General features: G+C 49.9%; 1 protein-coding gene across 4 annotated transcripts in view; it reads left to right on the forward strand.

Annotated features, from left to right (window-relative positions):
• The window catches only part of FAM193B (family with sequence similarity 193 member B), a 36,068-nt gene extending 20,846 nt beyond the window's left edge, over positions 1-15,222 (forward strand). For 2 of the 4 annotated variants that reach the window (XM_081091663.1, XM_081091661.1), the window contains 6 exons: positions 1,439-1,640; positions 2,535-2,774; positions 11,995-13,018; positions 13,152-13,227; positions 14,044-14,141; positions 14,822-15,222. In XM_081091663.1, the coding sequence (XP_080947789.1) occupies positions 1,439-1,640; positions 2,535-2,774; positions 11,995-13,018; positions 13,152-13,227; positions 14,044-14,140 (1,639 nt within the window). In that variant the 3' untranslated portion in view covers position 14,141; positions 14,822-15,222. The remainder of the gene's footprint in view (positions 1-1,438; positions 1,641-2,534; positions 2,775-11,994; positions 13,019-13,151; positions 13,228-14,043; positions 14,142-14,821) is intronic. The other 2 variants (XM_081091662.1, XR_013996007.1) reach the window with 2 other exon arrangements.
• The last annotated feature ends 1,540 nt before the right edge of the window (positions 15,223-16,762 follow it).

The raw sequence follows: 16,762 nt of genomic DNA on the forward strand, positions 1-16,762 counted from the left end.
GCAAGAAGGGTTTTTAATACACTGAAAAACTGCTTTCCAAAAAGCTCTCCATAATGCCATGGCACCAGTATTAGAGTGCTGATCTCTCCATATTCTCGGGGGTACTGAGCATTGTAATTTTGCTAATGTAGCAGCTGAAGCGTGGTCAATTTGGATTAAGTTTCTTTAAGCACCACTGATAATAGCTCATGCTCCTCCTTTTCCACCCATGGGACTAACCTGCCCTGGAGCCAGACCTCTTCCCAGCCCCTTGCCCTGCCCTTCCACCTGGCTCCCACTGCTGATTCCAGTCTGTATTATAAGATGCCCTGTGCTTCCTGAAATCCAGAGTCAGCAGTGCAGTGGAAGAGCATGAACTTTGCGCACAGACACAGGCTGAGTCCTGGTCACTCCATGAGCAGAGCAGTGAAGCACTCTGAACCTGTCTCCTCCACTGCAACACCTATTTTGCGTGCCTTGGGGGAGTAATCTTTCTATCTATCTATCTATATAAAAGCCCAGCAACTGAAACAGCGAAACAGCCAGAATGACCAGAACGACTGGTGGCTATGATGTGCACTGTGGCAGCCAACCAGCCTGATCTGGGTCCCGATTGGCACCCCCCCTTGGCCGGCCCAGCCCCTGATCGGCCCCCAATCCCTCACCCATTAGGGGCAGGGCCAGCCGCCAACCACTCGCAGCCCCTCCTCCCGACCAGCCCACCCCCAATTGACCTCCATCACCCCTATCAGGGCGGCTGGCCAGACCCCACTTTTGCACGAATTCGTGCACTGGGCCTCTAGTTAGAAATAATGTGTTGAATACAGTACCTGGCACAAACAAGTTCTTGGAGTCTATGGCCCACAAGACCCATTTTTCCCAACCTCGAGGCCCAATGGCTAAGGCAGCTTTGCCTACTGGTGCAGACTCGGGCATAAGTGAAAGGAGACTTACCCTGTTAACCTCCTTTGGATGCTCCAGGGGAGCCACCAGCCCACTAATCTGTTCAGATTACTTACTGAGAACCCACTGTGTGCAAGGCTGTTATGCTATACACTGGGACCCAAAAATAGAAGTGGAATAGTCCCTGCCTTTGGAGAGTGCACAGTTGATCTGAGACAAATAGATTGCTATAGTAAAGTGTGATAGATGGTAGGATGGAGACAGATGTAATCGGGGCCTTCAGAGTCCGGGAGGGTCACATGGTGGGTGTAGGCAGGAGAGGCATTGGGGACCTTTCCAGAACAGTGCCATTGAGCTGGGCCCTGAGGGACAATGAGGGTGTTAGCCCCGTAATTATGAGTGGCATTGATGCAGCCCGACTGCCTTGACCTTTGTGGGATGAGGCAGCTTAAGGGCAGTGGGACATTGATGGCGGGGCTGCTTCTCCAGGTGCCTGTTGTAGCCTGCTCCTGCCACACCCTCTCTCACCTTTGGGCCTGTCTTTCTCCCCCATCAGCAGAGACCCCGGGTGCAAGGGGCACAAGTTTACACATAGTGGCCTGGCCTGCCAACTGCCCCAGCCCTGCGAGGCAGATGAGGGGCTAGGCGAAGAAGAGGACAGCAGCTCAGAGCGTAGCTCCTGCACCTCGTCCTCCACGCACCAGAGAGATGGGAAGTTCTGTGACTGCTGCTACTGTGAGTTCTTCGGCCACAATGCGGTGAGTGAACCTGCCTATGCCTGAGAGGGCTCGGGGCCAGCCAAGGTGAGCCAGGGGAGTGCCTGCTCTCCCCAGAAACCCCTTGCTCAAGGGGATAGTAACCTCGCTGGGACCCTGTGAGTCCTTGCATCTGTGTCTGCTCACTTGATCCTTACAGCAAATTGGTGAGGTAGGGATTTTTAAACATTTTGCTAACTTTGCTGTTTTTGTGGTTTCTCTTAAGATGACATTTTTTTTCCCTTAGGCAAAAGGAAAGGAAATGGCAGAGAGGAAAGCTATAATTCTGATGAGTTAGTGTATGGCATAATCACAGAGAAGTGAACACTTGTGCAATGAAGGCAGAATGGAAGCAAAGGCTCAGAGTCCCCCAAGTGTGAGAGCCAGCTGAGGGACAGGCCATGTACACAAATGGTGCCAGGAAGGAGGCACAGAGCAGAATACATGCTGTCTCTGGACAGGGGGAGGAAACAGTTCAGAAGTCTTCTAAGGTGAAGAGGAAGGGGCTGCCGGCTAGGGCAGAGCAGTTGAGAACAGAAGAATTGAAAGTAATTACATTGCTAGTCACCTTTCAGCTAGGTGTTATCCTCATTTTAGAGATGACAAAATTGAGGCTCACAAGACTCAGTGACCTGCCCAAGGTCATACATCTTCCAAGTGACGAAGCCTGGGCTCAAACCTGCTTTCCTGGCTCCCATGCCAGTGTGCTCCCAATGCTGTCACATATCTCCTACTACCTCCTCACACCGCCTGGCTGAGGTGAAGCCATTTGGCCTCTGTTGCTCTGGTAGAAAGAATAGTTGTCTCGCTTCTTACCACATGTTTGGTGCCAGCGGGTGGGAGTCCTACGGGCTTCCCAGGCCCAGGGTGTAACGTCAGCACCTCCCCCTCCCCCAGCCACCCGCTGCCCCGACGAGTCGGAATTATACCGAGATCCGAGAGAAGCTCCGTTCAAGGCTGACCAGGCGGAAAGAGGAGCTGCCCATGAAGGGGGGCGCCCTGGGCGGGATCCCTGGGGAGCCCGCCGTGGACCACCGAGATGTGGATGAGCTGCTGGAATTCATCAACAGCACGGAGCCCAAAGTCCCCAACAGCGCCAGGGCCGCCAAGCGGGCCCGGCACAAGCTGAAAAAGAAGGTGGGTGTGGGGGGGGAACCCAGCTCTATCACCTCTTCTTCCTGAGGAATGCCTTGCCCCAACCCCCAGGACTTCCGGGGCATGAATGCTGCTGGCTGCCAAGGACCTTGGTGTGGCTCACTGCTCTGGGAAGGTCTGAATGAGTTTGGGAGGCATCAGGGTCAGGGAGACTGGGGGCCAGTGACTAGAGGACAAATGAGTCCTGGCCTCAGAAGCAGCTTGCTGGATTCCTTCAAGCCCGGGACTTGCTTTAGTCAGTCACTCACTTAATCATTCGGTAAACACTGTAAATGCTGCAACCCCCCCCCCCCCCCCCCACACACACACACACACAAAAAAAAAAAACCCAAAGCATTTGTTAAGTTCTTACCCTGGAGAAGTTCGGTCCATTGGAGAGACTGACACAAAACTTGACGAGCACGTTAGTGTGTGACACATACTGGGATGAGGGAAGCCCCCCATCCTGCTAGGGCTTGCTGGAAATGGCCATACCAAGAGGCTGACTCTGGAACTGAGTCACAGGGAGTGAATACAAACTCATCAGGAGGGCCCTCCTGGCAGTGGGCGTAACACTTTCACAGCAGTAGTGCAGCCAGGGCTCAAACCGGAGAGGAAGGACAGACAGTGGAAGTGAGGAAGGGCCTGTGGGCCCTGCTGAAGAGCTTTGACTTGATCCTGCAGCTGAGGAGAGTCACTGGAGGGCTTTAATCAAGAATGCACTTGGTTGATTCTGTATTCCAAGATTATTGTGTGGCAGTATGGAAGATAGCCTGGTGAAGTGATACTCCAGACCAGAAAGCCGAGAGCCAGAGTACAGAGGATTGATGGTGGGACTGGACGAGAAGTATATTTTCAGAAGAAGCAGAAGTGACAGGCTTTGGTGATTTGAGTACAAGACAGATAAAGGAGTTAGGGATGTTTCCCAAGTGTTTGCTTAGGTGACTGGTAGAATGGTGTGCCTTTCACTGAGCAAGGATGGGATTGGCAGAAGACAGGAATTCAGCTGGGGCATGTTAACTCAGAGGTTCTCACGAGACATCCAAGTGGAGATGGAGGTGTGGGGCTGGGAGTTGCCAACGTGGAGATGTAATTGAAGCCATGGGAATGATCTAAGCTAAGGCCAGTGAGTTTTTCCCGGGCAGCCCTGATGCCAGGCGAGCCCTAGGGCTTGATGGCTGGTCCCCTGCCGCCTCATTACCTTTTTGCCTGCCTACTCCCGGCTGCATCTGCACAGTGCCATACTTGAGAGCCCAGCAGTTGAGGAGATTGGGTTTGACATCCAGCTGGCTCCAGGTCCTGGGTGGTCAAACAGCCCTGGTATTCTGGAAAGCAACAGTGGTTCTCCATCTTTTTCCAACCCAAAGGACAAACCAGGACCTTTGTCCTGCACCCTGAAGCAGGGGCCCACCATTGCCTTCAGAACATGGTCAGCACTTTTTCCCTCCCATCCAGCATTGCCTGGCCAGAAGTGTCCTGTGGGCAGCCCGGCCTCTTTGACCTTTCCTGGCCTCTTAAGACAGTTAGGTATCAGTGGGCACATTTTGCAGTTCCTAGGCCTCGTGTGCTTTTCATAAATCTGTGTGCCACACATTCTTTTTTCTTCACCAATAATGCTCTCTTCTCTCCCCTGACAACTTCCTTCCAAGCTCAGTTTAGATGTCTCCTCTTTTGCAGCCTTGCTCAGGTAACTTCTCCCACTGTACTCCTGCTACACCTTGCATATCCCTCTAGTCTGCCATTTATCACACACCAGTCACTTACTCAAAAACTCACTGCACAGTAGAGACCAGGATACAGTGGAAGCAGCCAGTTGCAATGCCATGTGATAGGCCATCATGGTCATTATCTTTTTATATGTGAGCCTCCTCCCCATTTCCTTCCATCTATCTCCTAGCCTTACAACCTGGCTATTCACCGAAAACACAGCTTTCCCTAGTAGTCATCCAATAGAGTGCTCATTCTGTCCTGCCACAGGAGACAAATAAAGCCAAGTGAGTTTCTGCCTCCTTAGATCATTTCCAGACCATGACTCTCTCCCCTGCTCCTTTGGAACTGACCCCTGCCTTTGTCATCTGCAATCTCCTAGCCACTCCTCTTTATCCACTGAAGACTGTTGCGTACCCTATTCTCCCCTTTCCAGACCAGGTGAGACCATTTACTCACTCTCTTACCAATACTCTCAATTTCTTGTCCCATTGCCCTTCCATTAACATTCACTCAGGAAAACCGCAGCCCTGGGTTTGAACCCAATCCATCTCTTTCCTTCTATTCTCATGGAGAGCACTGACTCGAATCTATCTGTGGCACCAGGGCTGCATGGTCTCCCACTTGCCTGAGCCCCTGTATTGCCTAGCAGGCCTCTGGTTTTCTTCTGATCATTCATCATAGCCCCTTTATCAGACCTCCATTCTTCTCTAACTTCCAGGTTTTTCCCACCCACACCTTATTTTTTGGCAAATAACCTTATTTTCTGTTTCACCAAGGCCAGTGGACAGGCATGCTCTCAACATCTTACTGCCCCAGGGTAACTTATCATGAGGATGAGTTACCCTTTTTCCTAGCTAAGGCCCATGCAGTCCTTTCTTGCCTCTTCAGGCTACCATCGACTTCCTGTCCTGCACCTGCAGCCTCTCCTCTGGGCTCTTTCCCATCAGCATTCCGCTGTGCCCAGTACTCTTTTTTTTTTTTCTTTTTTCTTTTTTTTTGGTATAGCAAAGGTGGAAATTTATTGAAGAACAAGTACAGATTCCCACGTGGGGAGGGGGAAGAGTCCCCCCAGTACTCTTTTTTGAAAGCAAACTGTTTCTTGAGCATTCAGCCTGTCTCACCCCACTCATCTCTTTCCTCTCATCATAGCCAAATCTCTTGAAAAATATTCTCTGTATTCACTGTCTTTACTTCTCCCATCTCACTACAACCTCTTTTCCACCCGCACCCCACCAGAGAGCTACCAGTGACTTCTTTGTTGCCAAATAGTCATATTTTCCTGTTCCATCTTCTTTGTCCACTAGGCAACATCTCACACATTTTGTGTTTGTTCTCCTCTTCAAACATTCTTTTCTTTGGCACTTCATTCTCAGTTGAGGGGGTACAGAAAAGGACAATGGGAATGCCAAATTCACGTTTTCCACCTTCCTCTCTGCCCTCTTTTCTGTCTCCTTTGTGAGCTCCTCTTCTTCTGTCTGACCTTCCTGCTTGAGGACACATCCCTGGGAAAGAGAATGCATTTAGATAGTGTTGCCTCCCCGTATGGTCTGGCCACTTGTTTCCTCCTTGCACTTCACACTGATGTCCACTACTGCTACCAGGCACCTCCTCACAGCATTCCACAGGTACTCAAACTCAGCACGTCCAAAACAGCTTATCTTTCTCCAAGAGGCCTCCTCCTTCTCCTCCATTGTCTGTTTAGTTGGGTGCACCACTATCCACCCAGCTGCCTGAATCAGAACCTGGGTGCCATCTTGGGAGAAATGCATTGTGGTGATCGGGAGCAGTGGGCCTTGGAATTGGACCTCAGTTTGAAACCTGGCTCTGCCACCCTTGCAGTATGACCTTGGGCAAATCACTTAACCTTCAAGCCTCAGTTTCTTCATCAATAAAATGAGAAGAACAGTAGAACCTAACTCAGATTATTGCGAGGATGAAATGGAGTGATGCGCAGAAAAGGTTCAGCACAGTGAACAATTGGTCATTGTAGCCGCTGTGGCAGAAAGGTGGTTGTCAGGGTTGTTTTCATGACTCATCTCATTCTCCCCACCCATCACTGAGTCCTGGCCATGCTACCTCCCAAGTAGCTCAAACCATCCACTTCTCTCCACCTGTGGCCACTACTTAAAAAGCCTTCAATGTCTGAATGTGGCCACAGGATTGAACCCAAACTCAAGCATGGCCTCCAGGACTCTTCAGGATCTAGCCCGTACTTAGCTTGCCAGCTTCACCTCTGTCCCTTCTGGGCTCCAGCTGTACACTCCCTAAAGATTTTGTGTTTTTCAATTTTCCAGCCTTTCTGTTTGTCTTCTGTCTGTAAAGTGCTTGCCTCACTCTCTCCAGGATAATCCTCCTCACCCTTTATGCTAGGGGAGATACTACTGCCCCTGGGAAGCAGTCCCTGATGGCCCAGTCTGGGTTCCTAGAGCATTCTGTGCTTTTCCCCCATAGCTCTTGTCACTGTTACTCAGGAAGTCACTGTCACACAGAATTAAACAGCCTGTTTCCTGTGTGTCCATCTCCCCAAGCACACTCAAGTCAACGAGCAGAGACTCTTTTCTGCACACTTGTATTCTCAGAGCCCAGTTTAGTGCCTCAGAGTCAATGGTCATGAAATGATTGTCAGACAGGACTGAAAAACACAAGAACTGCAGATCACAGCTGGATGTGCTGACTAGCCATGTAACCTTGAGCCAGTTCCTTATTCTTTCCAAAGTTGAGTGCCCTCATCTGTAAATTGAGGATAATTATGCAACAAGGGCAGTTTTGAGGATTAAATGAGACAACCTGTGAGCTCATGGTGCCCAGCAGAAAATGTGTTTCCCGCTTCTCACTACCAAATTGTATGCGGTTCCATATCACTCCCTCTATACCAGTTTTGAGACATCTTTGTTTAGCAGCAGAACTAATTCTTCTGAAAATGAAAAGGAACTCAGTTTCTTTCTTTCTTTTATTTATTTATTTATTTTTTAATAAGAATTTTCTGATCTTTTTTTTTTTTAAATATATTTTATTGATTTTTCAGAGAGGAAGGGAGAGAGATAGAAAGTTAGAAACATCGATGAGAGAGAAACATCGATCAGCTGCCTCCTGCACATCTCCCACTGGGGATGTGCCCGCAACCCAGGTACATGCCCTTGACCGGAATCGAACCCGGGACCCTTCAGTCCGCAGGCCGACGCTCTATCCACTGAGCCAAACCGGTTTCGGCAATTTTTTTTTTTTAAATAAATCTTTATTGTTCAGATTATTGCAGTTGTTCCTCTTTTTCCCCCCCATAGCTCCCCTCCACTCGGTTCCCACCTCACCCCCTGCCCTTACCCCCCGCCACTGTCCTTGTCCATAGGTGTACAATTTTTGTCCAGTCTCTTCCCGCACCCCCCACACCCCCTTCCCTCCAGGAATTGACAGTCCACTCCCTTTCTATGCCCCTGATTCTATTCTATTCACCAGTTTATTTTGTTCGACAGATTTTAAAAAATATATATTTTATTGATTTTTTTACAGAGAGGAAGGGAGAGGGATAGAGAGTTAGAAACATCGATGAGAGAGAAACATCGATCAGCTGCCTCCTGCATACCCCCCACTGGGGATGTGCCCACAACCAAACTACATGCCCTTGACCAGAATCGAACCTGGGACCCTTCAGTCCACAGGCCGACGCTCTATCCACTGAGCCAAACCGGTCAGGGCTCGACAGATTTTTTATTCACTTGATTTTTCAATTCACTTGTTCATAGATATGTATTTGTTGTCACTTTGTTCATAATTTTTTCTTCTTTTTCCTCTTCTTAAAGAATACCTTTCAGCATTTCATATAATACTGGTTTGGCAGTGATTAACTGGTTTAGCTTTTTCTTATCTGTGAAGCTCTTTATCTGACCTTCAATTCTGAATGATAGCTTTGCTGGGTAGAGTAATCTTGGTTGTAGGTCAGGGGTGGGCAAACTTTTTGACTCGAGGGCCACAATGGGTTCTTAAACTGGACCGGAGGGCCGGAACAAAAGCATGGATGGAGTGTTTGTGTGAACTAATATAAATTCAAAGTAAACATCATTACATAAAAGGGTATGGTCTTTTTTTTTTTTTTTTTTTAGTTTTATTCATTTCAAACGGGCCGAATCCGGCCAGGGGGCCGTAGTTTGCCCACAGCTGTTGTAGGTTCTTGCTATTCATTACTTTGAATATTTCTTGCCACTCCCTTCTGGCCTGCATAGTTTCTGTTGAGAAATCAGCTGACAGTCGTATGGGTACTCCCTTGTAGGTGACTAACTGTTTTTCTCTTGCTGCTTTTAGTATTCTCTCTTTGTCTTTTGCCCTTGGCATTTTAATTATGATGTGTCTTGGTGTGGTCCTCTTTGGATTCCTTTTGTTTGGGGTTCTCTGCACTTTCTGGACTTGTAAGTCTCTTTCTTTCACCAGGTAGGGGAAGTTTCTGTCATTATTTCTTCAAATAGGTTTTCAATATCTTGCTCTCTCTCTTCTTCTGGCACCCCCATAATTTGGAGTTGTCCCAGAGGCTCCTTGCACATTCTTCATATTTTTGTATTCTTTTTTCCTTTTGCTTTTCTGGTTGGGTGTTTTTTGCTTCTTCATATTTCAAATCTTTGACTTGATTCTTAGGATCCTCTAATCTGCTGTTGGATCTCTGTATATTATTATTTCAGTCATTCTATTCTTAATTTCTTTTTTTTCTTTTTTTCGGGGGAGTGTGCCGCGGGGGGGGGGCGGGAGGGGGAAGCGTGCGGGGGAGCGTGCGGGGAAGCGAGCGGGGAACAGCGCAAACTGAGCGTGCGGGGGAGCGAGCGGGGAACCTATTCTTAATTTCTAATGGGTCCTTTTTCATATCCTTGAGGGTCTCACTGTATTTCTCAGAGGTTTCTAGAAGATTCTTGAGTAACCTTATAACTGTGGTTTTGAACTCTATATCCAGTAGTTTGCTTTCCTCCATTTCTTTTATTTGTGACCTGTTTCTTTGTCTCCGCATTTTGGCTGCTTCCCTGTGTTAATAGAGTGGCTTTGTGTGGTAGGTGTCCTATAGGGCCCAGAGGCTCAGCCTCCCTAATTACCTGAGGTGGACACTCTTGGTGTGCCCCTTTGTGGGCTGTGTGCACAGTCTTGTTGTAGTTAAGCCTTGATTGCTGTTGGTATCACTGGGAGGAATTGACCTCCAGGCCAATTGGCTGTGAGGACCAGTTGTGTCTACAATGGGAGAACTTCTGTGCTGAAGACACCCTTATGGGGCAGGACTTGCTTCAGTGGGGCTTTGGCGCTCACTGAGTCTGCCCAGGTTTTTATGTGGAGAAAGTCCAGGCCATTTATATGCAAAAGTCTCTGCATACAGCTTCGGTGGGGTTGTAAATTGGGTGAGGCGGGGTCTCAGGGAATCACCAGGGCGGAGCAAACTGCAATGGCTGCCAGTCTGCTCTGCCTCGGAGAGGTCCCGGGGTCTGTGTTCCGCAGCCTCTGCAAGAAAGCCACCCTCGTGTTCTGGCCTGATGCATGACAGTCCAGTTTCTCTCCATATGAGTCTGGGTCCCCAAATTCTCACCCGGAACTGGAGTTCAGAGCTTGTATCTCCCTCCTGATTACAAAAGACAACAGCGTACCCAGCTGCCAGCCCCTTTTGCACGCTCTTCTATATCTCCGCACTTCCACACCTCTGCACCTCCTACCAGACTCAGTGCGCTTTTCTCTTCCCTTCTAGTTGTAGAGATTCCACTCAGCCAGCCTGCCCGTGATTCTGGATGATAGTCATTTTGTCTTTTAGTTGTAGTTTTAATGTGGTTGTGCGTGGCAGCAAATTCAGGTGTTTACCTATGCTGCCATCTTGATTGTCTCTTTCTTTTTTTTTTTCTTTTTATTGAATTTATTGGGGTGACACTGATTAACAAAATTATGTAGGTTTCAGGTGCTCAATTCCACAACACATAATCCTGTACACTGTATTGTGTGTTCACCACTCCAAGTCAAGTCTCTTTCCATCACCATTTATCCCCTCTATATCCTCCTCTTCCTTCCTCACCCCACTTCCCCAGAACTCAGTTTTTAACAAAAGCAAAGGTGTTCTGGTGTAGGGCAGGAGTGAAGAGAAGGGCCTTCTAATCCTTTGTGCATTCCCCATGGCCTCAGCGCTTTGCCCATGGCCTTGAACTCCATGATATATACTGGAAACACTCCTTCAGGTTGAAGTACTCCCTCATCTGAGCATCATGGTTATCAAGGCGTACAACTTTACTTGTGCCCAGGGAGAGGGACACACACCCTCTCAGGTGTCCTCATAGCAACCCTGTTAAGTATAGGTAGGTCATTTTTCTCCCAAATTTACAAATGGTTATAATAAGGTTCAAAGAAAGTAAGTGATTTGTCCAAGGTCCCACAGTTGTGGTCCTAGTTAGTTGTGGAGTCAGTGTTCAAGAAAGATGAGAGAATAAATAAATAAATGTATGCCTGTTGGGGCACAGGGTACCCTCTTTAAGTTGACTCTGAGGTGGTGGCATGTTCCCACTTTCCTTTTTCTGCTTCTTCCCTTTCAATCCCAAATCAACTGGAAATATGTGAAATTGTGGGTCATTCAGCCTCTGGCACAATACCAGTCCACCACCTTCCTATAAGCCTTTGACATCTGTCTCCTATCTTCCTGTAAAGGCCTCATTGGTTCTGCTGGTGCTTTGAGTTTGGGCAGAGAGATGGGGTGAAAGCCCACATACTTTCCTTTTCACTCTCCAGATCTGGCTCTGTCAGCACTGATTGGCAGGGTCTAGCCTCCCTGAGCCCCCTGGGCCTCACCTGGGCAAAGGGGCTACTTTTACATCTTGCCCTAGGGGCCCCATGTGGCTGTCCATTGTATGCTGTGGGGCACGCTTTAGGTGTGGTCTTGATTATTGAAGGCCAACTGAAGCTTGGCCCTCTTCAGTGGCACCTGTATACAGCATCGGGAGGGCACACATTCTCGACCACCCAAAGCAGTCTGATCTACCATGTCAATCTCACAGCCCCACATGTTCCTTCCTGAAAGATCTGTATGATGGCATAGCTTTTTTCCTCTACAACCTGCAGAATTGGAAGGAATGCCTCTATAACAGCTATCTTCCTCACATCGGTCCCCACTTTGGTCTTCACTCCAAAATTATTGTCCTTATTTTGCACATGAGTCCACTGAGACTCAGCAAATAAGTGGATTGCTCAACCACAGGCCTGGGAGGCAAGATTCAGTGAACTATGTTCCTACCCCTTTGAGTCCAGCCTTCTTAGGCCCTAGGATTGACACTGGGATTCTGGGTGAACAAGCTGGAAAAACCTTGCCCTCTGGGTCTAACTGCCTCCACCACCAGGACGTATACCTGTCTGATTGCACTTGATTACTCCTGCAGAGTGGGAAAGCAGGCCAGGATTTCGAGGTCCTGCTTCTAGCCAATCAGTGGCTGAGCTGGGCCCCAGGCTAGTGTGTCAAGTGTCATGTTTTGCCTAGTAGCTGCCAGGCCCCTGCTGAAACTGCCTCTTGTATTGGCAGGAAAAGGAGAAAGCCCAGTTGGCAGCAGAATCTCTAAAGCAGGTGAATCGTGGTGTTTCTGGAAGCCAGGAGCTGAGGCCTGCCAGGGAGAGGTTTTTGGAGTGGCCTGACCAGGAGCTGGATCGGGTCAACAGCTTCCTGAGCAGCCGTCTGCAGGAGATCAAGAACACTGTCAAGGACTCCATCCGTGCCAGCTTCAGTGTGTGTGAGCTCAGTATGGACAGCAATGGCTTCTCTAAGGAAAGGGCTGCTGAGCCTGAGACCCAGAGTCTACCCGCCTTGAACCTCAATGGCTCCTCAGGGCACCGGCCTGACGTCAACCTTGACCTGTCCCCTTTGACTTTGGGCTCCCCTCAGAACCACATGTTACAAGCTCCAAGCGATTCAGCCCCACCATGGGCAGAAATGAGAGGCCCCCAACCACTGTGGACAGAGGTGAGGGGCCCTCCTCCTGGTATCATCCCAGAGAATGGGCTAGTGAGGAGACTCAACACCGTGCCCAACCTGTCCCGGGTGATCTGGGTCAAAACACCCAAGCCAGGCAACACCAGCTCTGACGAGCCAAACCCAAAGGAAGTCCCTAGTGGCAAGCAGGAGCTACCTGAGCCTGTGGCCTCAGGTGGGAAGCCGCGGAAAGGCAAGAGACAGGGTGGTCAGGCTAAGAAGAATGAGGCAACTCCAGCCCCCAGGTCCTCAGCCAGCCTGGAGGCTCCCGGTGCTAAGGGCCAGACCTCCAGCCCCAAGCAGCCAGGCAAGACCCTGGAACCTCCCAAAGTGGGCTGCTGTGCTGAGGCCGGAGAGGGGAGCCCGGGAAACCGGCCAGAACCAGGCTGGGCTAGCAGCCCAAAAGCCGACAAGGAGAAGGGCAGCTCTTGGCGAAACTGGCCAGGTGAGGCCAAGGCACGGCCTCTGCAACAGGAGTTTGTGCAGCCCTCAGGCCCAGCAAGGCCACAGAGCTTGCCGCAGGGCAAGGGCCGCAGCCGCCGGAGCCGCAACAAGCAGGAAAAGTCGGCCTCCTCCTTGGGTGAGTGCACCAGGAACAGTGGCTGGCCCCCACCCTGCCAGCCCACGGGGTGGAGGGCAGTCCTCGTGTGTGGGCAGCACTGACCCAGAGGCCTGGATGTGGGCACTGAGCCCTCCTGGCTGTGTCTTCCTAGACGATGTGTTCCTGCCCAAGGACATGGATGGGGTGGAGATGGATGAGACTGACCGGGAGGTGGAATACTTCAAGAGGTAGGTGTGGGGCTGCCTGCTCTCCTTCCTGCACCCAGGCCTTTCAGAAAGGGCCTCCCTCAGCCCTGAGCCCTGGGATGGAGAGCCTCTCCAGCCCTCCTGGCTTTCCGCACAGTCTCCGCACTAAAGAAGCCACCTGGCAGGATTGGGCATCTGGCAAGGTGCAAGGGACTGAATGAAGGAGGTGTGCGTGTCAGACCCCAAGAACCAGGCCTTTTCTGGCTTTGTTCACTTTGTTTATTCACTTGTACTTCCTTTACTCTGCCTGGACTGAGCTATGGGGCAGAGATGAATCAAACAGTCTAGATGGGGCGAGAGCATAAACCTACAGTCTGGCAATAAGTGCGGCTATAGAAGTAAGTGGTGGGGGCAGCCAGAGCAGCCCTCCCAGAAGAGGTGATAACCAAGCTGAAACTTGAGGAATAGGAATGAGTGGGCCAAGGAAAACAAGGATATTTGTGACAGTGGAGTCAGCACATACAGAGATTTGAGGGTGAAAGAAACATGTCCTTAGGGGAATGGAAGGGAACCTAGCATAGCTAGAGTAAAATACAGGGTGAGGGGGATGTCATATCCTAAGGCAGTGTAAACTCTTTTCATATCTTGTCCCCTGGGCTTGTGGGTGCTCCATCCTGATAGCCCCCCAGCCAGCACAACTCCCATACCTACTAGACCCCAATGCCTAGGAGCTGGAGAGGTTGTGCAGAGCTGACCTCGCTGCTTTAGTGACCAGAACACACGGGTCTAGGAGAGGGGTTCAGTAGGCAGGGGAATCTTTGATTGTGCTTCTTCTGTGTCATCTCCCAAACCTGACAGATTCTGTTTGGATTCTGCAAAGCAAACACGTCAGAAAGTTGCTGTGAACTGGACCAACTTCAGCCTCAAGAAAACCACTCCCAGCACAGCTCAGTGAGGTATACAAACCCCCAAGTGTCACATGCACCCTCTCCCGATGCTCTGCCAGCTTCTGTCCCCACCAGACCATTTCATGCTCTGAGGCACAGGGAATTGGACTGGGGGCTTGGTATCCTGGCCCCTGCACCTCCACAGTGACAGCCCAGCGGGCTATGCTCTCCAGAGGCACCAACCCTGTCTATTCTGCAGCCATTTACCCCGAGGACTCTGTCCTTCCATTGCTCCTCCCTGGGCCAGGCCCTCCTGTGAGATCTCTTTCCCAAGACAAAAGATGCTCCCTCCCCCCATCTCCTTTGACCTTTATCCTCCTCAAAGCAGGAGTCTGAGTGCAGGGGCGGCCTCTCCCCTGCCTGTACCCACCAGAGAACATGCCAGAGCACTTGTTCCACATTGACCTGGGGGAAGGGAGTGCTGCCTGCCATGGGGGCCATGAGCTCCTTAGGGATGGCCCCACCTTCCTTGAGAACTAGGATGACATTTCACATGTTGATAAACAGAACTGGGGCTCTGTTTCCTGGCAGGGTTTTCATTTCCATCCTCTGCTAGAGGTGATTGAGGAAGTCTGTGGGAGCAAAAGTAGGAGCCAGCTGTTCCCTCCCTCCACCTTGGACCCATGGAGACCCATGTGGCATGGGAAGGCCATTACTCACCATGTGGCCATGCTCTTCTGTTTTCTCAGCCCCTGTGGGTCCAGCTTCTTCAGGTGTCCTGAGACCCCCAACTGCCAGCTGAAGGTCTACAGTTTCTTCTTCCTCCATATCCCCACCCACCTGCCCAAGACCCTCCTTGCTTCCCGCCATCCTGGACCAACCAAAAGCTGAGCGGATGCCCTGCCGGGCTGGGGCCCCTCAGGACCTCCACAGAGCCGCCTCCTGGTGCTATGCAGCCTCCACACTCAGAGCCCGGGGGCTGGGCTGGGCTGGCCTGTGGGCCAGGGGCTGATGGTACTGCTGGCCCAACACTGCTCTTTTTGTGTTTGGTTTTTTTGTTTTTGTTTGTTTGTTGTTGTTTTTTAATTCTTTACTTTTGATACTGTGAAGATCTTTCCTGCCGAAAGATAAAGCAACTTTTGGACACAGAGTTGGTGTGTTGGTCTTTTGCTAGACTGGGTCAGGGGTGAGGTGAAGGATGTAATCAGAAGCATGGGGTGGCCTTTGTCATTAACCATGTTAGGTATGTACTGTGTTATCAGTGGCTTGGCATTGTTTCCACTTAATTCTTGCATCTGTTCCAAGTGGACTGTTAAGTGGGAATTTTATAGATGAAACTAAAGCTAAGACAAGAAAGTGACTGTAATGAATTCAGTCTGGCTGACTAGGGTTAAAGCATAGGTCTCTGTGCCCTTTCCTCCTGTTGTGAGGCCTTGTATGGGAGTAGTCCCTTCCCCACACTGTCTTTTTCTCCCCTGTAGGATGGGTGAATGGGAGGAATGGGACTTGGTCTGTGGATAGCTGATGTGAGAAGGGGCTTGGGGAAAGCTTAAGGCCTTTATGGAGGGTGCACTGGTAGCCTGGGTGTTTGAGGTTGTCAGGGAAAGTTGGGGGGGTGGGGGAGTAGATGGAGTTTTTATAAATTGGATCTGACTTTCCAATGCTAATAAGACATGTAGCTTAAGTACTTGACAATTAAGAGGATAATAAACCCTTCTGTAGCCGAGACCGGTTTGGCTCAGTGGATAGAGCGTCGGCCTGCGGACTGAAGGGTCCCGGGTTCGATTCCGGTCAAGGGCATGTACCTGGGTTGCGGGCATATCCCCAGTGGGGGATGTGCAGGAGGCAGCTGGTCGATGTTTCTCTCTCATCGATGTTTCTGACTCTCTATCTCTCTCCCTTCCTCTCTGTAGAAAATCAATAAAATATATTAAAAAAAAAAAGAGTATGAATTCCCTACCTTGGTGGGTAGGTTAGTTTAAAAAAATAAATAAATAAATAAACCCTTCTGTAAAGTAAAGCAAACTATCTCCCATATTAGATCTGGTTTGTAAATTCAAATTTTAATATAATAGGTTTGCTAAAAATGCCTCACACACCTGTTGTTACCCCCAATGTTGTTTTCTTGACTAAAATCAACTCTTAACTTTAGCTCATGTGGGGAGTGATGGAGGCAGTAGCAACATAATCACTAAGTATCTTTTAAAAAAAATTATTTTTATTGATTTCAGAAAGAAAGGAGAGGGAGGGAGAGAGAGAAACATCAATGATGAGAGAGCATCATCAATCTGCTGCCTCCTGCATGCCCCCTACTGGAGATCGAGCCCACAACCCAGGCATGTGCCCTTGATCACACTCGAACCCGGCACCCTTCAGTCCGCAGGCTGATGACGCTCTATCCACTGAGCCAAATCAGCTAGGGCGACTAAGTACCTTTATGTAGTGTTGGGAGCAGGATCAGAAACTGCTCCCTCTTCCCACCCCACCCCACCCCTCCACCTAGTTGACCCCCACCATTGGCTAGCAGTCAGTTCCAGCTTCCTCTTCTAAAGAAGTGAAACAGCATTGCCCACAGGCTCACGATTCCAGTCCCCAGGGAAGTATGGACACTCCTGTAAAACCTTTCTCTGTGTATGTATTACCTGTGTTCCTCTTATTCTCTAACTGTTGCACCAGCCTCCTGCCCTCAA

The sequence above is a fragment of the Myotis nattereri genome (assembly GCF_964212035.1).
Source record: "Myotis nattereri genome assembly, chromosome: 5".
Taxonomy (NCBI): Eukaryota; Metazoa; Chordata; class Mammalia; order Chiroptera; family Vespertilionidae; genus Myotis; species Myotis nattereri.